Source organism: Corvus hawaiiensis, chromosome 2 (assembly GCF_020740725.1).
Source record: "Corvus hawaiiensis isolate bCorHaw1 chromosome 2, bCorHaw1.pri.cur, whole genome shotgun sequence".
Classification (NCBI taxonomy): Eukaryota; Metazoa; Chordata; class Aves; order Passeriformes; family Corvidae; genus Corvus; species Corvus hawaiiensis.
The window spans coordinates 25,308,718-25,331,503 of record NC_063214.1 but is presented as its reverse complement, the minus strand read 5'-3'; the positions used below and the strand labels follow the sequence as shown (position 1 = coordinate 25,331,503).

Sequence of the window (22,786 nt, the reverse complement as noted above, 5' to 3'; positions counted from 1 at the left end):
TCAGTCTTTCCTTAAACACTTCCACTGATGGTGATGCCACCACCTCCCAGGGCAGTCCATCCCAATGTCCAATTCCTCCTAATGTCCAATCTAAACCTCCTCTGGCACAGCTTAAGACTCGTCCTCTTGTCTTGCCACTGGCTGCCTGGGAGAAGAGGCCAACCTCCACCTGGCTACGCCTCCTTTCAGGGAGTTCCAGAGAGAGTTAAGGTCACCGAGCCTCCTTTTCTTCCGGCTAAATAACCCCAGCTTCCTCAGCCACTCGTCGTAGGACTTGTGCTCCAGACCCTTCATCAGCTCCGCTGCCCTGCTCTGGACTTGTTTTCACCACTTTATGGCTGCAGAAGTCCTAAGTGACAACAAGCAAAGCCAAGAATAAGAATATCCAGGCTTGAATCCCGTCCCTAGCTGTAACTGCTAAACCAGATTTCCTAAGCACTGAGCGAGGGTCCAGAGGAGAATCACATGAAACAACTCCAGCAGCAGCTGTTGAAAACCAAAAATACGTATGTCCGTCCTTTCCCGGCCTCGCTCGTGCCCCGTCTTCCTCACACTCCAGCCAAAACCCCGCGCCAGCGCCGCTCTCCCGGAGGCGGCACAAGATGGACGCGGCAAGGCGAAGCCTCAGGGCTCTGCGGAAAGCGGGCGCGGGGAGCTGGAGGGAATTGGAGAGAGCAGGAGCACGAGCAGCAGCACGCCGGGACCAGCGGGGGAAAACCCTGCGCGGGTGGGCGCGTCTGTCCCGGGGAAGACTCACGATCAGCCGCCCCCAAGGCCGGGCAGGGCACGGTACCGTCCGGCCCGCAGCAACCCGGCCGCAGGGGCGGGACACTCCCGGCGCCGCCCGCCCGCCGCGGCCATGGGAACGGCAGCCCTGCCGGACCCGCTCGGCGGGGACGGGCTCCTGGCGAGACCTCCGGCTGCTCCTTCGGTATCGGGCCCGGCCGGCTCCGTGGCGCCCTGCCCGCGGCCCCGCCTCGCTGCAGCTCCAGGCGGCGGCAGCGGTGCGGCCAAGCCCGAGCCCTACGGCGGGCGCGGGGCCGGGGGTTGGGCGGGGCGCGGGGCGTGAGGCCTCCGCCTCTGCCGGGGCCTCCCCTGCACCAGGGCCCCGGGGCTGTCGCCGAGCCCGTCAAGAGGTGGGTACCGGCCGAGCAGCGGGGAAGCGATAGGGCTGGCGGCTCCAGCGAGACTGGGACCATGGAACATTTGCTGGAGCAAAGCCAGCTCTGGGTCCCAGAGGGAAGCATCATGTACAGTATGGTATTTCAACTGATTACCATTGCACCGTGCCTTTCTCTTAATGTTTCATGTCTTCTCGTTTTCTGTTTAAGTTGACGGTGCTTCCAAAGAAAGCAGATTTTTCTACTAGATTTTTCACGTGCATCTTCTGCAGTATTTCATCTCTGAGGCTCATTTGTGTGATGGTGACATTTGTTTGATACAGAGACATGTATTTCAGTTCTTTCTTCCTAGTTTGTTTTATATTCTCTTATGTACAGACTTTTTTTAAAGAAGGAAGTGGAGCCTGATGATTCGTGCTGATTCCTCAAGTATGTAACTAGTTCCATTTGTTCACTTGTCTTTCAGGCCCTCTGTACACACAGTGAAGTGAGAAGGACCTTCCAAAGTCAAATGTCCATGCTCAGCTTGTTGATGATAAAGTGGTAGGTGTTGGCCAAAGACAGCTCACATGTTCACCTTGTCTTTTTCTGCATACACATGGTTAGAAACTGTCATGGTCCTAAGCTGCTCCCTTAAAACAGCATAATACAAAGCAGAGAAAGAAGTTTCATCTAAAACAAGACAACACGGAGTAGCCATGATTGCTGGCCTATGGTGACTCTCTAACAGCAACCTAGAAATACCCAGCTTCATGTTCTGAGTAATTTCTTAACTTGTGTGTCAGTATTTTTAATAGACTATCTCCAAGTGCTGTTAACTATAGCTTATATATGTTACTTAGATCTAATAAAGTAACTGGTCAGCTGCTGGGCTGTTGTTCAAGCAGAGCTGTCATTTCACACAATGCCTCCTTACTTACCTTGGGATATACTTAGATTACAGATCAACGTAGCATATGTAGACTAAAATGAAATATTTAGCGACAGCTAAGCAACCAGTAAAGACTGCAAATCCGTCCTGGTTCTTCATACAGAATTAGTAGAGTTTAACTTCCTAGCTAAGCCCTTAGCTAGTTAGCCCATGCTTAGTTTCCTACTGCATTTGCTCACCTGCTGTCAGTATTCCCCTTGGCTAGTTTAAAACCAGGTAAGGCATGTCTGTGGGGGTTGCAGTCACACCTTTAGACAGCAATGATTGATAGCAGCACAGGATGCATACAGGTAGAATGCCAGAGGAAAACAGACTTGATGCAACTGCACAATGAATTGGATTTTAAACAGAGCCTTCCTGAAGCTATGCATTTGACTGAGGCTGCAAGGCAGATATTCTGAACTCAGACTTCATTGCTGTACAGCAGGGGAAAAAGCCCTGAGCATCTTTCCAACAATGGAGTCAAGGAACATTTTTTTGAAGACTATTGCTGGATATCTCTTACTCCATTATCTCAAGAATATTTCTTGTATCTACTTGAAAACAAAAAAGTGTTTGTCTATGTCTCTGTAGTATGGCTGTGGTAACAGTTCAGGCTGGATGAAGTAAACAGGCATCCTATCACTAAAGTTGTCACATCACAGGTGTAATGGTGCAGACTCTGACTTGCATAAAACATGTTTTAAAATCAATCAGCAAATGCATAATGTGCAACTCAAAACCCTACATCCTTGAATTCTTAATCTGTAGCTTCACAAATTGGGATGCACAGAGCTTGTGATACTGTTAGTTCATAGGGTATTCCAAACTCTCAAAAGCTGAACTCCTTTTGAAGAGAAATGGAACAAAAATGCAATTTCATGCACAGCAAGCAGCTACTCATAGTAGGGTGCCTAGATCTTCATCAACTGACACTGTCTTACACACTGGTGAGTACTTGAAATGTCACCTGTATGCATTTGAGTTAGCACCTGCTGAAATCAAAGGGGCAATTCAAAATTCAGTTCTGATATCAGTCTTTACAGAAGCTCAAGCCAATAGAGCTACATCACTTATACTTCAGTCATGATTGCAAAGATTTATTGGCAGCCATAAATTTAGCAATTTAAGGCATATCTACCCAGGGAAATTAGTCCTTAAAAGGAAGGGTGTAGATTTTTAATGTGATCATTTTTGTGTGTTAGCTCCCTTTGAGTTATTTTTAACAAATGCTAAAATTGTTCCAGTATAAAATAATGTAACTTCACCGTGTAAGTGGAATATGTTACTTAATTTCTAGAGCACTAAAATAGGAAGGAGTTACATGGGGTAATGTGCTAGAAGTTCACATTGCTGCACATTCACAGTTACTGCACACTAACTTCTTTATGTAACAAACCGTTAGACCTTTCGGTTTTAAGTATAAGTTTAGCACTGGAAAACAGCCAGAAGACAAATCTGTGCATCTGCTGCTAGTCTGGTATGCTCCACATCTTGAGAGGAGCCATCTAACTAACTGACATCATTAACATATGTATGCCGCCTTCTTCCCCCATTCCAAATGTGCAGTCCTGTAAATCACAGCAGGCCGGAATTCTGAACTCTCATGCTGTTTGAAATGGCTAAATTAGAGCCTCTCTTCTTTGTGTCCACACAAATGCTAGGTGAAGGCACTGATATTCTGAAGTATGGCTACTGGACTGATTCACTTCCCAGCCTGCAGCTTGTGTTCCAAGGGCAAAGATCCAGTGCCTGCATTTATTGGTCGAAGATGGAGGGCTCAGCAGCGCCTGGAGGCTCTTCAGCAGCTTGCTGTGTAAGTGTTCTATGGTTGGATAATTTAAAATGAACATACAAAGAAAACCAACAAAAACCCATGCACGCTGAAGTGGAGATGACTGCAATTTGCTCCTACTTATATTTCCCTTGAAATTAAGAGATTGCAGCTGTTGTGGAGTATGGTAATCCATCTGTTTCTTGCAGGGTGGATGTTGCACATTCCTTCATCCCTGTGCTATCTGCTTTGCAGCGGTTGCCATGAAAAAGAAGAGAGTTATTTCAATCTCTTACAGATCAGATGAGTTATGAAGACTTCAGTGACTCATGTGTGTTACTTCAGTGGGAGCTCTTTCAATTTAGTCCCATGCAGTTGCAGCTGGTTAGGTTGTTTTTGCTGCTCTTTCCAGGGTCCTTGCAGCCTGAGCCCAGGGCACCACATTTTTAGTGCACGGGTTTCTTAGCTGAGCTTTCTCCTGGCGTCACAATTTGGTGACATATTTGATTCAGCAAATATTAAAAAGTTCATGTGTTTTGCCATACCACAGGTTTTTTTAAGTCCTCTTGTAGCTGTATTCAAGACTGCAGGCGTCAGCCTAGGTTTTTGTTTTCAAAGGTTCTTTCTGCTTTAAGAAACTAACTTTAGACCATGGGCTTTTTAGATGGTGCTTGCTTTGAGGTTGCTGGTGACTGAGTTCTACCACATGCCGGACAATAATCAAAGATGCTCAAGAGTGATACAGTGGATTTCACACCTGGTTTTGTTCAGTTTCAAAGGCATATTCTTCTCATTTCCATAATAAAAAAAAAAAAAGAAATTTGGATTATTTTTTTTCTTAATACTATTTTCAGTGTTTCAAGCTGTCCCCAGCACATGAAAATCTCAGTGGATTCTTATATTTTGCCTGTGTGACACCTGTGCTGCTTTAAAATTGATTTACATTTCAACAAGATGTATATGCAAAATGTCTTGCAATTAACAAAAACCAAGAAATACATCTCTTCTGTTTCAACCTGCACTGATTGACAGTGCTGCTGATACGGAAGACAGAATATTTCCCAGCTGTCTTCTCAGTAGTTGCATTGCCTCTGCAAGGTTACTGGGAATAAATGCTCATTTATTTCAGCAAAGTCAGCAAATATAAGTCAAGGACATGCCAGAGGAAGGTTCTATGGAATAAAAAGGGCTATTTCCCTGTGTTCCCATTGTGCCTGTAACTATACCATAATAGGATGAACGGTTTATGCTAATAAAGTTAGACTATAAGAATAAGTGCCCACCTGTGCTGAATGAAACACAAATCCATCTGGCTGGAGCAACGGTCTGATATGTAAAGAGTCAGCTAGTGGAACTAGCCCTCAGCTCAATTAACTCATTTGAATTACAAGCACAACTTCACAATAATGGGTTGATTAGTGCTGAGCAAGTATATCAGGTTATGACATTCCATTTCAAATTATTCCCTTCTCTTTTCTTATGTGATGTGACTGAAAGCCTTGGGAAGAGATGACTTTAAACTTACCTTGGCAGTAAATTGTATGTCACGGGAGGTTAATGAAGCATCTCGCTCTAAACTTTCCTGTAGCAGGTTGCCATACTGTGCCTCCCCAAATTCCACAGTTTGCAGGAATTAGATGAGGGCTTGGAAGACAACTGATCTCAGCGTGTAATCCTCTGTTTTGATGCCAGCTGTTGAGCAATGTTACGTATTGTCAATTGTATTTCTGTAAATATACCTTTGTAATTAAAATTAGGTATCAGCAACCAACCCCAGTACCCACAAGTCCATACGTCTGAGGTCAGAATTCTTACAAATTGCCAAAAATGGTCTTATAGAAAACCTGGCCTTCAGGATTTGCCACAGATATAGCTCAAAGAAATAAAATCATCATAGAATGGCCTAGGGTGGAAGGAACCTTAAAGATCATGTAGTTCCAATCCCCTTGCCATGGGCAGGGACACCTTTCACTCAGAGCTCCATCCAACCTGGTCTCAAACACTTCCAGGGACACGGCATCCACAACTTCTCTGGGAAGAACTTCTGGTTTTGTCTTTAATAGCCGTGCAGGTTGAGAAGAGTAAGACTGGAGTATAAAGCAGTTGTGAAATCAAATAGCAGTCCTGATGAATAACTTTCAAATTACTCAGTTCTACCCATTATCTCACTAACTGCCTTAATGAGGTTTTCCACATGATCTTCCAGAGCCTTAAAGAAAACTCTTCAAGATGTTACAGTGAAAAATTTAAACAGTCTGCCTACTTTAAATTCAAAGTGGGGGAAAAAAAATGAAGAGTGTTCTTGCAAAAGATATGGTTGTTCCAGGATAGATTTTGAAACATTCCCACAATTGTCCTAATTTTTCTCCTTTACTGTGGAATTCAACTGAAATTGCTGATTCTAAATTTTTAAACATTTGCTCAAAATCTCTTTACCTGCTTTTCAAAGGTAGAAAGTGTAAGTCTTCTCCTTTGCTCATTCTGCTCCTTTACACGTATTTTCTGTAATGGAAAGTATTTCACTCTTAAGGATATAAGCATGTTACTCCCAATTCCAAGAAAAGTAGTTTCTTTACAAAGTCAAGCATGTACAAGTGGTCAATCCTTTTCATAACAAGCTCATAAGAAAGTTTTAATAAAGGCAGCAAAGACCATTTCTTGACCAGACATAGTGGGAAATATACATAAAGTGTCAAACTATTTTGCTACATAGGTAAATATGAAAAAAACAAACTATAATTGCTTATGTAAGTGTGAGGACTGGGGGGAATTTACAGTGTGCATGTTGGATAGTGCAACCAGAGGGAAGAGAGAGGAAAAAAAAAGAGCATAAGGAGAAAAGGTCAGAACTGCTCTGAATGTACTTCTTAAACAATGTCATGTATTTTGACTTTCAGAGGTCAGTCTTCTCTTCAGATACCTCAGATTGTGTATGAAGATCCTGAAGTTGGTGGAAGGAATCGCTACAAATATTTTGCACAGTAAGGAATGAACTGATTTGAAACAGGGTTCAGAAGCTTGCTTCTGTGCAGTTTAAAGAGCACCTAAGTAAAGGCCAGATCATTATTTTTTCTGTATTTTCTGTCAATTCTTTGATCACTGATATGGAAATTTCTAAGAGTAACCAAATGTTAAAACACCAGGTCTTTTTAAATTCACACTATGACAGAATTTTCAGTTATGAGCTACCATATAAGCAAATATACCAGACATTGTGTACTTAATAAGAAAGCTTTGGGCTGTAGAGCACCCTGTGCAAAGGAAGAAGATATTTACAAAGCCGTTGTGGTTCTCCAGACCCCTAGAAAGGTGTTTTCTTAAGAAGGAGCCTTTTAACTCCCAGTTTCTGCCAGGAGCAGAAAGGGAGCAAAGGCAAGCTTTGATTAACTTTTCATCAATGTCCTCTACTTCAGGACTGCTCTGCTCCTTTCAGAATGACATTGCAGGTCAGCAATGGACTCAAGATCTGAACCAACAGCTACCATATAAACATTCTTGACTTAGTCACATACACTTTGAATTGCATTCACTATTTTACTCAGCAGCTATTGGCCACTATGTCCACTTTAAATACAATAAAATTGCCAAGTTTAATAAATTGAAGTCTATTATGGCTCTTTTATCAGCAATTTTAAAAGAACAAAGACAATGTTATCTTCTGCAATATGAAATTAAGCTTCAAAGTCTCCCAAAGGCTGAGGGAAATCGATAGAGAACTGCAATATGCAAACTATAAGAATGCCTAGGAAGGAATTATTAGTATGTAGTTGAGCCCATATCACTTTCCAGATACCTCATAAAATACTGAAAAAAAGGAACAATAGAATTAGATGAGTCCAAACCAAATTATCAGGTGATTGTAGGAATGAGTTTCAGATTTCAAGCAGTTATTAAAACCCACAACTCTTTCAAAGACTTGAAGAGAAAAATTAAACTAGTTAGTGAAATATACACAAAATGTTGGGAGCACACTCAAAACTAACTTTAATAATTGTCTTGTTTTGCAATTCCACTTTCTGCCTTGACTTAAGAATAACAGTTCTACTGGTGAAACTTTCTCTGTTACTATTTAGCTATGAAAGAGTTTTTTAATATTCAGGCACAATTCTTAAACATGAAACTACAGAACCTGAGTTGTGGAAAATCAGTGTAATGCCACTGAAGTTAATGAACTGCAGCTTTTCTAAACCATAATGATCTTTTAGGCTCATCCTTGTTGTCTTACTTTCATTCTCTCTTTTCAGACCTCTCAGCTCTTCTAATAAGCTGCCTCCGGGAGCTGTTCTAGAAGATGTTGCTTATACAGAGTAAGTAGTGACTTGTGGAAAATTACTGTTGTAATTAAATTTAAATTTAAATTTAAATTTCTCACCAGAAGAAGATCAGGAGACTATTTAGCTGGTGACCAGTATTTTTCATAATTAACCAACAGGAAAAGCTTGCTAAGAGGTAAGATGCTGTTCTCATCATTGGGAATTCTAGAGGAAACACGTGATTGGCTGTTTCAGAATTTGCTTGCGGTATATACGTAGTGCTTTGTGAATAAAGGACATGCTTCTACTGTTTTAGGATTGTGAGGCTTGAAGCAGAAAGCTAGGTGTCTCTGAATTCCAGAAGAGATACCATAGCAAAGAAGCTTCTCTAGTAGAGCAATATTGTTGGAACGTCTTCTGATGTTTAATTACAATCTCTGTGATAGATGCAATACTGCCCAGAGATTTGGAGCATCCATGATGTAGTCTAATGTGGTTTTCAGAGAGTATCAGATTTTGAGGTCACATAATAAAATTCAGTTCCTAGTAGAGTCAGTGGAAGTTGCGTGTGCTTATATAAGAATTAAATTTTTATTCTGGACTTGTTGAAAAGAGAAACATGTAAACTAAATTGAAGCAGTCCTACTTCATGTTACTTCAACCATTCTGTGTCCGTTAAAGGCAATGCTTTAGAATGGATATGTAGGAAAGATTTGTATGTAATAATCATGAGAGCTGAAAATAGAAGATATCTGGATTATTTACCTAAGGAGGGTGTTTCAGACTCAGTGTAGCCTCAGTCTGCTTTTACTAAAGATAATGGAATTAACATCAATGGGAGTATTGTTAAGATAAACCAAAATACATTTAAGTCTCCCACCTTTGACTGATGTGTTTCTGGTTTGTTTGCTTGGGGTTTTTTTTAATGAATGTGACCAATGTTCCTCCATCTTGCACCTCTTTTTAGGACAGAGCCGGATGTCCAGCCAGCTGCAGAAGATAGCCAGATCTTTGGCCTCATGTTCCGAACTCTGGGGACACAGACAGATTACAGGGATGGTGAAGCACAGACAGATCCCTATTCCCCTGAATATATAGTTCACAGTGGCTCAGTCCCTGAAATTCTGACACTTGCTACACTCACTTGGGGTGAGTTGTGAAATTAAGATAAATTATAATAATCATGTCACGACTTTAGCAGGAGGTTCTTTGCTTTTCAATGTCAGGTTTCAAGTTTGTTGCCAGTTTTGGCAGTCCTTTGTTGTGTGCATTTGGCGCAATTATTTCATCTGTTTCTAAAATAAGTATGATATTTGCCTACTTAATGGTGCTGTTCTGGGGCATTTAATGAAGAGTTTTGAAGATCATTCAATATAAAAAGCTCATGTTTTACAAATACGAACTAGGAGCAGTTTTTCCATTTACCCAATGTTCTTCAGCTGCTCTGAGCTGAACATTGTTTAAAAAAAAAAGCCAGTATGAAGACTGCTGTCCCAGAATATACCTGTGGTCCTCATCTCCCAGTGTCTCACCTGCAATGGTGATAGACACTGAGCATGCCAAAGAAAGCGCTCATTAGCAGAAACTATCTTCTTAGAAAAGCTTTTCTTCCTTTGCAGCCTGCAGTAGAAGAATGAAGTGCCAGTGTTGATGTCCACTGAACTATAGCAACTGCAGGTCCAACCATGTCTCATACTGCAGAATTTCACTGGCCTTAGAAGTATTTTCTTCTGACTTTTGACAGTTCTGCTTGTGTTTAACACATGGGCCTGTGCCCATCCAGCCCTCTCATACATTTTGCTGGTGGCTGTTTGTGGGATTTACCAATCTCCTAAAGAGCTAATGCTTCTTGTCCCTGTAAGGTCGGGGGCTGCCAGCAGGACAAGCCGAGATAGAGATTATTGACCGCATCCGGGAAAAACGTGCTTGGGAAGCAGCTCTTCCACCCATGGACAGTCCCTCAAACATCGCAAAGAGGTTGAAGATGATGGAGGCTATGGAAAGGAAGGAGTGGGCTTATAGAGAAGAGGAAATAGATAAGTAGGAGTCCAGTTACTCTTTTATTTCTTCTAATTATTGGCTGAATAGAGGAGGAGCAAGAAGGTTTAAGGGATTGGCTGAAGGGTACAACAAGCCTTCTATTTCTGTGAAAATATCCTGGTTTTGGGAAGGAGTGTTTTTCTTAAATGTAATCTGTGGGTCTGCTACCACAATACTTTTAACCAGTGCTTAACTCCCTTTTTAAAATGAAAGATTGAATAAGAGATATGCAATATGAACTATCTGTAAAGTAGTCCATTGGTATGTAGGATTTGATGGTGACAGCATTGCACAGAACGCTGCAGAGTACACTCAATACTATCTGACCTTTTCTTGCCCTGCAGGTTGCAGAAGGTCCAACTGGAAGTCTTTAAGAAGCTGCTGCAGAGGCGAGAGGAGAATCAAAATGAGGTGGATGCCATGCGCTTGCACAACCAGTGGCAAAATCATCAGAAGGCTAAAGAGGAGAAAATAAGAAAGATTCAGCATGACTGTGCATTGAGTAGGTCTGAAAGACAGGAAGACAGGGATATGAGATGGTTTTCAGACAAACCATTTCTGTTGTCACAAGGTTACAGTCTGTTCAAAATGAAATAGGTTGCATCCACAGTATTGATATGCATGGCCAGCATTTGGTCTGTCATGTTTTTATTTTATCTAGCAAAAGCTCTTGTAAATTTACCAAAGGTACGGCTTTTATAGAACTATTTGTATGAACCTTCTCACATTTGTGTTTCCTTTTCAGTGCTCAGGAAACTGATAGCTAAGAGCAAGAATTTGATGGGAAAGCTGGAGAGACGAGATATCATCAAAGAGTATAATGACTTTTCATCACAAACATATGCTCCTTTGTCTCGAATTGGTTTTTTTCCAGACAACAATTCTGACTACTGTGCGGTAAAAAACTTCTATCTTAACACCTTTGCAGGTAAGGCATTTTGGAAGACTTAGTTGTGGGAGATAGTTACTTGAGATATTGCCAAAATTCAAGTTTCTCTTCCCATCCCTCCACTACTTAATCACTGTTTGTATTAAAATCCGTGTATGTATTGTAATCCTTGTGTGCATTATAATCTTTCTTTGTATTACAATCTTAGGATTGTGTGAACTGGACAAATCTGTACCGGATTCTGTCTCCCAGCTCAAGATTAAAGCTCCAAAACCTAAATGCACTATCACTAAGACTGGCTATATTAAAAAGTCAGGAAGGCTAGATGCAGTCCTGGCACAAGTTCACCAGGTATGAAGCTGCATCCAGCAGCATGTCAGTTCTTCTTAGATTTGAACTGCTCACAACTGCAGTTGGGAAGAAGCGTAAGCTTCTTCCCAATTCCTTGTGATAAATTCTTACTGTGTAAAACAACTTGAAGAAAAAAACATGCAGACTGTTGTAGGCTGGACCAGTACTGCTTTGATATTCAGCCCATCAGTACTTTCACTCCTGGTTCTGCTCCAATCCTATAGAAAACAAGCACAGCTGCTTCTGTCTTCCTATAGATCAGGTATTTGTATTGGAACATATAATGTTAATTTGAAATTCTCACCCTTTTCTCCTTCTCATTTCTCCATTTTATAATGCACTACTGGATACCCTGTCAAGCTTCCAGTAATAAAAGAAAGCAAATTTGGATTCATATTCTAAATATTTTGTACATTTTTTAAAAAGTACATTTTAAGTACATACTGTAAAAACATCTGCAGCAAAGCATGATTAAAATGACCCCACTCATAAAATCAGGTCACGATGATGGATGCATATCACTGTTGTTCCCTAAGAGCAGCATCTGATTTGCAAACATGCTAATAGCATTTTGCATATCTTAATTTGTCACAACTGTTCATGCAGATGAGGTGTCCATAGATGCAGTTAACCACCAAGGAAAGAAGTGCCTCATTTGCATCTGCAATCACAATATTTGTAAATTACATTTACTTTTAAGTACACTTCTTGTGATGCTGTTGAGGGTTACCTTCATGTAAAATCAGGAGTATTCTTGGCTGGCTGCTGTATCCTTGGAAAATAGTGACTCTCATTTGTAAAGCTTGGCAAGTTTCACTTATATTTATATATATTATATATATGCATATGTATGTATGTATGTATAGCTCTTTTGATTTGGTGTAATTTAATAATAATTTGAAAGCAGACATTAACCTGCTGAATTTTAAATTGAAATCTTGCTCTGAAAAATCAATCATATTATCTCAAATTTAAATGCTGCCGGATCTTGTAAAAGATGAAATATTGCATCTCATTATTCTCCAGAAAGAAAATTTTCAAAGAAAATCTTGAGTGCTACAGGAATTGTTCAAGAGTAAGGACAAAACTCCTAGTTTTAAAGACACAGAAGTAGTGAAGGGGTTTGAGTTTGGGTGGGTTTGCATAAAATTCAAGGAGTGATTGTCTAATGTGCATCATAGCATGGTTCTCATTGTCAGCAGAATGTTAGTCCAAGCTTTTGGAGCTGAATTCCAATTACAGCAATTGTATTCTGTTTGTTTAAAATACTTCTCATGGTATGAAAGACTGTGGTGAAAATACTTCTCATGGTATGAAAGAGAAGTGTGAGCAGGCGAATGCTGGCTGCTCACACAATAATGTCTCTTCAAAGAAAAACTGGTGGACAAAGGAGGATGGAATGCAGAACAAATGCAGACAATTCTGCATATTTTCTTTCTTAAATCAGTGTAGATCACTTGGTCTGCATAGATTTATAGCAACTGAGAGGCTAACATAAGTAATACTCATTTCTCCACCACAAAAAGCCAAAATGTATATTCTTTTAAAATCAAAAACCATTTCCTTTGCAGGCAAAAATGATGAAATAAATCATTATGCAAAATTTAACTGCTGCTTTTAGATATACAGACTGGTTGGTCCAGACAAGCAGAAAGTACTGACACTGTGAAACACCCAGACTGCCTCAGCCACTAGATTTAAACAAACTCTGTTCAAAGAATCAAGAAATGACTGCCCTACTTAGCTCTTGAGCTCAGTGATGCTGTTCCCAGTCACTTCTCCCATCAGAGGCTTTTGCTTCTGAAGTTTGGTGGCTATAGCATGTTCTGGCTTAGCAGAGCCCCTTGCTGACAGGTCCACCTCATACACTACTGGAGCTGTCAAAACCAGAGCAGTAAAGCGTGCAGAGCACTTGCATTAACAGAGTTTATGAGAATCCTCCCTGAGAGGACAACTCTCTGGCACTTAGAGTAAGCAGTCCCAGTTGTGCCAACAAACCTCCCATCACACACAGCAGAAAAGAAGTTTAATGCAGGTAATTAGGGAGCATTTTAGAAGGGCACTGTGTTGCTTTGCCTTATTTCTATTGCTGAATAGCCAGACCAGTTTTCTATTCAAAAGCTTTATTTTAGTGCTCTCCTACTTCATCTATAAATTCTCTCCCATAATCGTAGAAGTAAAGTGGAATTCTAGAAAATTCAACAGAGTACACAGTGATCTCGCTCTAGAATGAGTTTCTTTTATTTTCCCTGGATTATCTGGAAGCATGTGATAAATATAGGAGGAATGCTAGATTTTGGCCTCACAAGTAATTAGTTTTAATAGAGGAAGTTTCCAAGGCTTGCTTCTCTGGCCAAACATGAGGAAGAATGGATGAGTTCTCATTATGTTCCTTATTTGTTTGCCAGATTGACAGTATTCCTAAACTTAAAGCTTGTTAGACAGGATAAGCAATAATCCAAGTAACTACAAAAAGGATCTGTGTCTTCTTAAGAATGAGAGCTGCTTTTTTCAGACATGAAACTAAGCCAAAAAGAAGTGATTTTAGCAGCAGACTTTTTGAGGACCATCCTGAAACCTTTTGCAGAAATATCATGTACACTCAGTAGTCTTTGAATAATTCTCTAAAATAACAGAACATGGAAGAAACAGGAGTCACCTAAAATTTACAGTAAAAACAGCAATCTTTATCTTAAGCCAGATCAGTAAAAGGACAAAGAAAGATAGTTCCTCGCCAGCACAGGTAACAGTGCTTTAAGGAATGTAAGTGATCCGTTATATAGACAGTCTTGTATGAAAATCCAAGGCATTAAGGACATAACATACCAATACAGATAACTAGTGCAGGGAGTAAATGCAACTAGGTAAGTGAATACACCAAGGAGTGGAGGAGGTGGTAGAAGACATCCCAGTGCAGAAAAATACATGACTTTAGGCAGACCCTCTATGCTCTGGTGACTCAAGTGGGGTGAAGTGTCAGGTAGTTTCAAAGTGTTGGATCAAGATGAGGTCAGAAACAAAAACTTCTCACCTCAGCATTAAGCGCAAGTCTCTCCACATCTGTTTTCCTTTATCTGGTTGCTGGAAGGAGGTAGAGAAGTAGAGGGGCCAAGAATGTCCCTGGAGAACATCTCTGCCAACTTCAAAGCATAGGAAAGCCTGTTTAAGCAGTTATTTCTTCAAGAACAGATCTCCACACCGTGTTAGTTGGCTCACGCTCAGACAAGCTCTGAGAGCTTTTATGTCAGTCTTGATCAGCCAAGATGCAGCAGCCATGCTGCACTGTCAAGCACCTCAATGATCCTACCTGAAAGGAGGCTGTAGCCAGGTGGAGGTTGGCCTCTTCTCCCAGGCAACCAGTGACAGAACAAGAGGACATAGTCTTAAACTGCACGAGGAGAGGTTTAGATTGGAATTAGGGGGAATTACTTCACAGAAAAGGTGATTAGATGTTGGAATGAGCTGCTCAGGAAGGTGGCGGAGTCTCTGTCCCTGGAGGTGTGTAAGGAAAGACTGGACGTGGAACTCAGTGCCATGGTCTAGTTGCCATTGTGGTGTTTGGTCATAGGTTGGACTCGATCTTAGAGGTCTTTTCCGACCTCATTGATTCTGCAATTCTGTAATCACACCTTTGTCATCTACGAGCAAAAAGGAAGAAAGAGAACCATGACTGTACACTTTGTGCTGAAAATCAAATATACCTAGGGTCTTGTGGAAAGGAGAGGATCACAGAGAAGATAGGGGAGGAGTCTAAAGAATGGATTGATTTCTTTGAATGGAGAGTTGCTTCTTAAGCCCCCATCCTGTCAAGAGTTCTGCTTCTCTCAGAAGCTGGCTAAGAAGCTAAGGTGTATGGTGAAAAGCATGAGTGCCGTTTGCTGTTCATTGCATTTGCCAGGAGAATGGAAAGGAGATGAATTGTGTTCTTTCACTGTCCAGTCCAGCCAGATCCTACCTTGACTCTGAACTTCCTACCTGAATAAAGGAATGTAGTCTGTATCAGGAAAATTGAAGTGTGGTATGTAGGTAGTAACATTTGGTGTATGTTGCTCAGAAATTTAGCACTTTTATCTTTTTAAATAAAATATTTTTGTAGTGATTCTTGAGCCCTGGTTTCCCTGTTTCCAAAAATCAGAACTTGTTAAGTTAGGCAGAACCAGTTAAGGCAAAACCCCTATATTTTCTTTTTCTTGTCTCATGTTAAACTCTTAAAATAATTTAAAGCATCAGATTAGAGAAAGCAAATGGTAAGCATTTTTTTTGCTTAGTAAAGGTAGCCAAGCAGGCACTAGATAGTGCTGACATGAAAACATAAAACCACTTCCAGGAACTGCAACAAATCTACATTAATAATGATTCCCTCTTGTCCAAATTGCTCGTAGAGTTTTCTGTCTTTAGAAGTTGTTATTCTGGTTAGCAGGAAACATTTTTGGAGGCCACAGTTTTATCAGAAAAATTCTTATGAATGTGAGATTGTACTAATAAACATAGTAGCCATTGTTTTCAAAAGTGTCACAGCTACAGCAGCTTTTTCTTTCTGCTTCCCTTGCCCTGCCATGCAAATCTCCTTATAAATCATAGCCAGCACTGTTATAATCTTCATGCTAGAGAGCTCTAAGGTCTTCACATACAAAACACAGTTCAGAAAATCTCTCAACATTTTTGAGCTATAACCATTTCACATGGCTTAAAAGCAGTTTATCGGCTCTGATTCTTGCATCATTAACGTGGACCATTTAAGAAGCTTTCAGTAATAAAGTATTTTATCCCCTCCACCTAGAAACCTCTCTCCTTTTCTGGAGCAATTCATTATCCTGTCCTGAAAGATCAGATCCTACATGCAAGAAGGGTTTTTATACAGTGACTACTGGAGTTTCAAAACTTCATTAATGTCACAATTAAATTCTGCGCAAATGCCATCAGTTTCCTGTTACTGGAGAGATACATTCAGCCTTGAGCTTTTTTCTAAAGTTTTTCTTTTGATTTCGCTCCTTGGTGAAATACTGTATTTGAACATTTGAAAGAGAGAGCGTGAAAAAAGGAAAAGGCACACTTTCCCTTGCTGGAATATGATCTTGCGATAATAAAGACTAAAGATCCAACCCATACAGTAGTAGGATTATAGTTTTGAAGGAGCTTTAAATGTATGTACTCCTTTCCCTCTCTTTGTGAGCCAAAGTGTGATGGCCTACAGCAGGCAAGCTTTGCCATGCAGTTGGAAATGCTTATCTGAATATCTACTTCTGAGGGCCTGGTGGTGGGAAATTGGCAGGTCTTGGGCTTTTTAAACAGTTTGAAAATGTCTTGAAAGAGCTGAGGCTGTGGTGGCACTTCCACTCTAGGCTGCTGACAAGGTCTGGCATCTGCCACCAAACAGCTGCGAGCAAGGTAAACCGTGTACTTATTGGACTTTTGGATTTTCTTGGTAGAAGGAAGTTTTTGTACAAGACAGTTTCTCTTTTGCCCCCAGTCCACTTGTACAGTTGCTGTGGGTGCTGCTGGGCAGTTGTAGGTGAGCATAGCAGAGTTCCAAAACATATTTTGCTGCGGTTCAATCCTGTGCAGTAATAGCCTATCACACAAAGACATTTCACTGAGGAAGGGCCACAGAACAGTGACAATACACTCTTCAAGCGACCCCTTCATAAAATCTCCTGACTGCATAACATTTCTAACCCGCAGTAACAAGCATTACCTATAGTTAAAGACAAAGAGTTACAGCATTCCTAGAAAATTAATTATTTGAGAATTAGAGATGAAGTTCATACCGATTTTAGATTAAGTTTAGGTGACTCAAAAGTGCTGATGACTTGTTAGTAAATACAGTAAAATAACTCCTGCTTCCTCCTTACATATGATTTTGACATTCCCACCAATATATTCTGACCAACCAATAGCCTCATCTACTGACCATACTCAGATTTTCAGTTGATGTGCTGTAAGAAATAGAAGCCACAAGCCTGCAAAGCTTTCAGCTCCCTGTGGGCAGTGTGGTCAGCAACAGTCAGCATCTAAAGGACTGGCTTTATTGCGTTGTTCTGTCTACCCATGTTCTTATTAAATTGGATGTCTTTTGCAGGCACTACTGGAGAAGAAGAATAAAGCCAAGGAGCCAAAGAAGCCTCCCCCTGTCTTCGAAAAAGTAGAAACCCCTGTTCCTAAGCCACCCACTCTAATCCTGGAAAAACCATCAACTGTAAGTGAGCTGGTTTTAGCACTTTTTTCCCTGTTGATCTCTGATTGTTTCCTACACAGCTGTTAAAGGAATGCCCAGAGAATGAAAGAAGAGAGCTTTTATCTTTTTTGTGTGCATCCATGTTAAAAATAGCCATATTATTTCTTAAGACTCTCTTAGTCTCTCTTTATTCTATAAGGAGTGCTAGCAGCCAAAGATTTGAAAATAATTTACAGTATCTGTTGGCCAAATTCTTTAGTAGACTTTATTTTATAAAGACATAAATTAGTAGACGTTATTCCCTTGTTCTTGGGGAACAAAAAGACATCATCATCATCATCATTATTATTGTCATTATTATTCAGTAGCTTCCAACGTTCTGATCTGACTGTCATAATCCAGTGAGGCAATTAAGTTTAGACTTACTCAAGTCAGAGAGACTTCGGCTGCTCAGCACTGAGCATGCACTTCATTAATTTTCTGGAGTGAAGCTCTTGTCATCATGCAGGATGCAGTGTTTGATAAGCATGCACCAGTTCACAGATAATGATTCTCCTGCAGAGATTGAAATAGCAGTAATGATGTGTCATGGGGGATGTGATATGTTGCAGGAAAAAATTACTTTTTAGGGGAGCTGCAACTTCCTTTCCTTTCTTAAAGTAACATACTTAAGAGCTGATTGCCCCAGTGGACTGTTTTGTCTTCTTATTAACACCATTTTCATGATGTACAGACAGAATTACTATTTTAACTTGTGAATTTAAGAGGCACACAACCATGAAAGGGAAGAGAGAAAGTCTTATTAAATCATCCATGCTGCTGTGTTCCTTTGTGCAGTATGATATTCTATGTTTTATACAGTCTATTTTAAGATGACTGGAACAAGAATTTCTTATCTCCTTGGGGAGGGCTTTCCACAGCTTTACCAACTTCTGAGCATTAGATACTGTATTGCAGTGGTAGATTTACACTGCTTAGGTTTACCAGTTTGACAGATTTTTAAGTTCTTTGAGATAACATGTAAAGAAATCAGAAAAATTTTTCTACCACTTGTAGTCATTCTTGAGTGTGTTTACAGATTATAGTTGGGGTTTTTTTAAGAATTCAAGTACAATAGAATTCCACCTTCATGAATTCTGTCAACATTTGGTTTATTTTCAAGAATCTTTCCATGTGAACACATAAAAAATGGAGCTCTCCAGTGAAGCTCCATCTGTGAAATCAGGCCACTTGAGCCACTGAAGAGCAGCACTAACATCTCCTGCCTTGTCAAATCCAAGTAAGGTTTCTCCTACCAGGTGTCTGTGAGGAGCAGTGAAAACAAGGCTCTTCTCTGTTATTAATGCTTCTCTTCCTGCCATACACCCATACGAGTACCAACTGCTAAGTGCTTCCCACCGGAGCTGAGGATCTCAAAAAGAAACTGTGCCAGAAGAAAGTGGAGAGAATGGAGGCACTACTGCAAGTAACCTCAGCTTCTCTCCCCCAGTCATTTCTAATGGACTTAATAGCCACAACAAGTTCACAGAGCACCTCTGAATTCCTTCATTAGTTTATGACTTTCTTCCAGCCTCCTCTAGTTTGCAGCCATCTCCTAGATTCTTCTATATCCTTAATTTTTCTTTTTTTCTGCAGGGCATGATAGGCTTTTCATCTCCCCTCAGTCTTTCCTGCTGGTCTGTAGCAGGCAGATGGACAAGCTGATGATTACACTTGCTAAGGCATCATTTGCAGCATTCAAAAACAGAAGTACAGAAAAATGCTTCTCATAAAAATTCAAACCTAATCTTAGTTAATATCACACCAAGCATTTTGGCTTACCAGTATCTGTGCCATCACCATTTCCAAAACTGTCCTGAAGGGATTTCACAATGTAGCCAGGTCATGTGGTAGAGTTTAGCTCTGTAGGACTGGAAATTCATCCCTTCTTTCCAGAGAAGAAGAACATACCAAATCACAAGTCCTCTCGCTAGTTCTGCTTTGCTGCTTCTGAGTGCTGGTTTGGAAAGGCAGGAATGCTTCCTTTTGCATTTGGAAAACTCAATCTTCAACACCTAAGAAAAAACAGATAACTAAGATTCAAGCCCACACACCTTCTCTCATCCCACACTCTTCCCTGTTTTTCCGGCACTTCTTAAATACCACATGTCAGTGCAGACCTCACAGGTTCTTTATTAAAAAGACCTTGCTGCCAATTTTCAGATTTCTTTTTATCTTTCTCAGGCACCCAGTGGACTTTTTTCTTTTCCTGCTGTCAACTCTAAACTAGAAGACCCCTCGCCTAGAAAAAATGCTGCCGTCTGTGCTTTGTCTACTTCCTCTATTTCAAATAAGCCCTTTTTTTTTACCTCTGTGATCATCTTCCCTTTCCCACCATGCTCCGTCATTCTTCCAAGTTGGCATCAATCACACAATGCTAGGCCAGTAAAGTTCTCTGTCTCTGTCTCTCAAAGAGAAAAATCACAATAGACTGTAGTTAATTTTATTTCCAAACTATCACTTTGTGAGTCTTAAATTTACTGAGTTACTCTGATAAAGATCACCACTCAAATACATATCAAAAGAAAATTTGTATGTGTTTCCTTTTAATTTAAAACCCTTTTTTATGGTTAACAGCTCTCGTGGACATGTTCTATACCCCTAGTGTCTTGACCTGTTAAATTAATGTAGCTGATGTTCATTTTGCAAACTTAGATTCAGTCAAGCTACAAATAGTACTTACAATGCATACAATAATTTTCTCCATCAACATCTCCTTATCATTAGGTTCTCATCTCTAAAGACCCTCTAAAATCTCAAATAACATCTAATTATATGACCTTTCTTCCCCATCCCTTGTAAAACATGGAAGTACATGTTACTCTGATTCATCTTGCTTTCCCTAGAAATTAGAAGAATAGTGTTCAGAAACAACCAAGAGAAGACAAGATGTGAGTTAGACTGTTTAATAGTTAGATAAACTACAGAAATCCCAGTCTCCAAAGAAATAATTAATTACTGTGTGGATATTTGTTGTGTTTTGGCAGGAGGAAGAGGAAATAGACTTGGCAGTGATCTGTCTGCAGAAGTTGCTCCGAGGCAGGGCTCTTCAGAACATGGTATTCTGTCTCTTTGTTTATGTCAGTCTTCAGAATGATGGTGGGAATGACTGATTACAAAGGGTGCTTGCAATCTTCTACATCATTAATAGGGGTAGTGAGGCTTCTGCAGCATATCCTCCCATGTGTTTTTGGAGTCCTTCAAAGCTGAAGTCTGCTCTCCAGCTCAAATTTCTTGCAGGAACCTCTAGGTTCCAACACATCTGTGAGTGACCCCCTGTTCTTGCCGTCCCCTGCACTCAGCTGTTTAATTAGATGTGTCATAGCAGAATTACTCAAATGGCAGATTTTAGACTAGATCTGGACCATGAGTACATTTTGCCATGATTATGCCAAGATCCCAGGCACAAGAAACCTCCCACATCCCAGCAGGGCAGCTTGTGTTCCATACCCTCTTTCTGGTTTCCTCTGGTGGTGAGCTGGACCCCAGATGAGGAGCAACTGAAACCTACCACCATGATGTGCAGGGCCCATCATTCTGCTTTCAGGGGTACAGAAGGGGGTGTAACTAAAAATTGATTGAGTAGCCATGCCTTGTGGGCTTTGTATTAAGCAAGTCTGTCACTTGTGGTAAGATCAGTCCAGAAGGTTTGTTTTCATGTCCACAGAGAGTGCAGTTGGTACTCTCTCTCTCTTGTAACACTTTAGTGTTCTGAAGTGTTCCCGTGCAGGACCCTGAGCTTTAGCAAACAATACGATACTGTGAAAGTAGCTTGAGGTGGAATATAGACTTCCTGAGTCTTCTCCAGTTGTGTAATGATCTGTGAGAAGGATGTTTGAGGCCACTGAAAGACTGTTGACTTTCAGAGCATGAAATGTCCCACCATTGTAGAAATCTTCTTCCAGCTACTGCTGGATCAGAAATATATGACTCAGTTGGAGAATGGCCTGAGCAGGGTTGAGTGATCTTCTGTTGCTCTTGGAAGTCCTGTTGGAAGAGAGTGGGACTGAAAATAAAACAGTATCAGGGTGGGCTGGGCCACATAATCCCATAACAGGGATGGCAGCAGCTCCAGCAACCTCCCCACCAATTTATGGCTTTGGGCTGTTGCTGGGCTCCCTCAAGATGAAGGTCAGACAACAAAAGGTGTTGAAACACTGTGCAGCTTTGACATTGAGGCTGATGTAACAGGGTATGCAGAAGACTATTACCCCCTTCACTTGACATTGGTGGTGTTGGTCCACATTCCAGTTGTTGTTGTTTGAGTTCTGGATAAAGCCAAACAGAATAATAATTTAAAAAAAAAAAAAAGTAGCAAGGGATTATCTATACTCCACAGCAGAAGGTCTCAATTTTCATCTTCTGTGCAGAAGGGTTTAGGCAAGATTTACCTGACAGCTGTAGCGTTTGCCTAAATGCAACCACAAATTTGTTACAGAGAACTAGGTCTTGGTAGCAGCTGACCTTGCAACTTGGAGAAAAAGGGTGTGCTCTGCTGGCAAAACCATGTTGCTCTGTGTTCTCCATTTAATATGCTCAGTTGTTTGCCTTTATTTTAAAGATGTTTGAAGGGAAGGAGAAGCGCCTGGATCTGATCCGGGAGCTGCGCACCACTCACGCGCTCCAGGAGGATGGACAGCTGCTCTTGAAGGCAGAGAAGCAAATGACACTGTCTTTACAGCGACAGCAGGACTCACAAATGCGCCAGGTTTGTTTGCATAGATGGCAAAGTTGATTCACAGCTCTGTCCTGACCAGGCACTCTGTGCTTGCAGTACCACAACACTCTCACATTTAATTTTTTATGTTTTCTATTATCCACAGCACAGAAGGCACCCCAATAACAATAAAGCTCTCCTAGCACAGGCCAAGCACTGAATGCCTGAGGGGCTAAAATTGCTCTCTCACTGCTCTGGAGGCTCTGGGGAATCTCAAAAAGAGACTGAGGCACCCTGACCACAGCTGCTATGCAGGCTGTGTTTGCTTTGTTTGCAGACAGAGCACTTATTTATATTTACAGGGCTTTGAACAAACTGCAGTGTCAGATGACCCTCAGTTTTCCCACATTTCAATCCATTTGACTGCTACTATGACCTGGCATCACAATACATGCTTGTCACTCACATCTGTCACATGTTTTACTGAGTGTTTTTTACTGCTCTGTCATTTCCCCGTCCCTTTTCTAGCTTGGCACTCTCTCAGGCTCCTCCTCATGCATAAAACCTCACAAAGGAA

At 40.9% G+C, this 22,786-nt stretch overlaps 1 protein-coding gene across 3 annotated transcripts in view; it reads left to right on the top strand.

Annotated features, from left to right (window-relative positions):
• The first annotated feature begins 259 nt into the window (after positions 1 to 259).
• CFAP91 (cilia and flagella associated protein 91) overlaps positions 260 to 22,786 on the top strand; it is a 31,136-nt gene continuing 8,609 nt past the window's right edge. For 2 of the 3 annotated variants that reach the window (XM_048293904.1, XM_048293903.1), the window contains exons 1-13: positions 260 to 1,136; positions 1,588 to 1,664; positions 3,696 to 3,847; positions 6,703 to 6,786; positions 8,050 to 8,112; positions 9,026 to 9,207; positions 9,921 to 10,098; positions 10,443 to 10,600; positions 10,844 to 11,026; positions 11,196 to 11,338; positions 17,418 to 17,534; positions 20,540 to 20,611; positions 22,114 to 22,260. In XM_048293904.1, coding sequence (XP_048149861.1) covers positions 3,720 to 3,847; positions 6,703 to 6,786; positions 8,050 to 8,112; positions 9,026 to 9,207; positions 9,921 to 10,098; positions 10,443 to 10,600; positions 10,844 to 11,026; positions 11,196 to 11,338; positions 17,418 to 17,534; positions 20,540 to 20,611; positions 22,114 to 22,260 — 1,455 coding nt within the window. In that variant the 5' untranslated portion in view covers positions 260 to 1,136; positions 1,588 to 1,664; positions 3,696 to 3,719. The remainder of the gene's footprint in view (positions 1,137 to 1,587; positions 1,665 to 3,695; positions 3,848 to 6,702; positions 6,787 to 8,049; positions 8,113 to 9,025; positions 9,208 to 9,920; positions 10,099 to 10,442; positions 10,601 to 10,843; positions 11,027 to 11,195; positions 11,339 to 17,417; positions 17,535 to 20,539; positions 20,612 to 22,113; positions 22,261 to 22,786) is intronic. The other variant, XM_048293905.1, reaches the window with a different exon arrangement.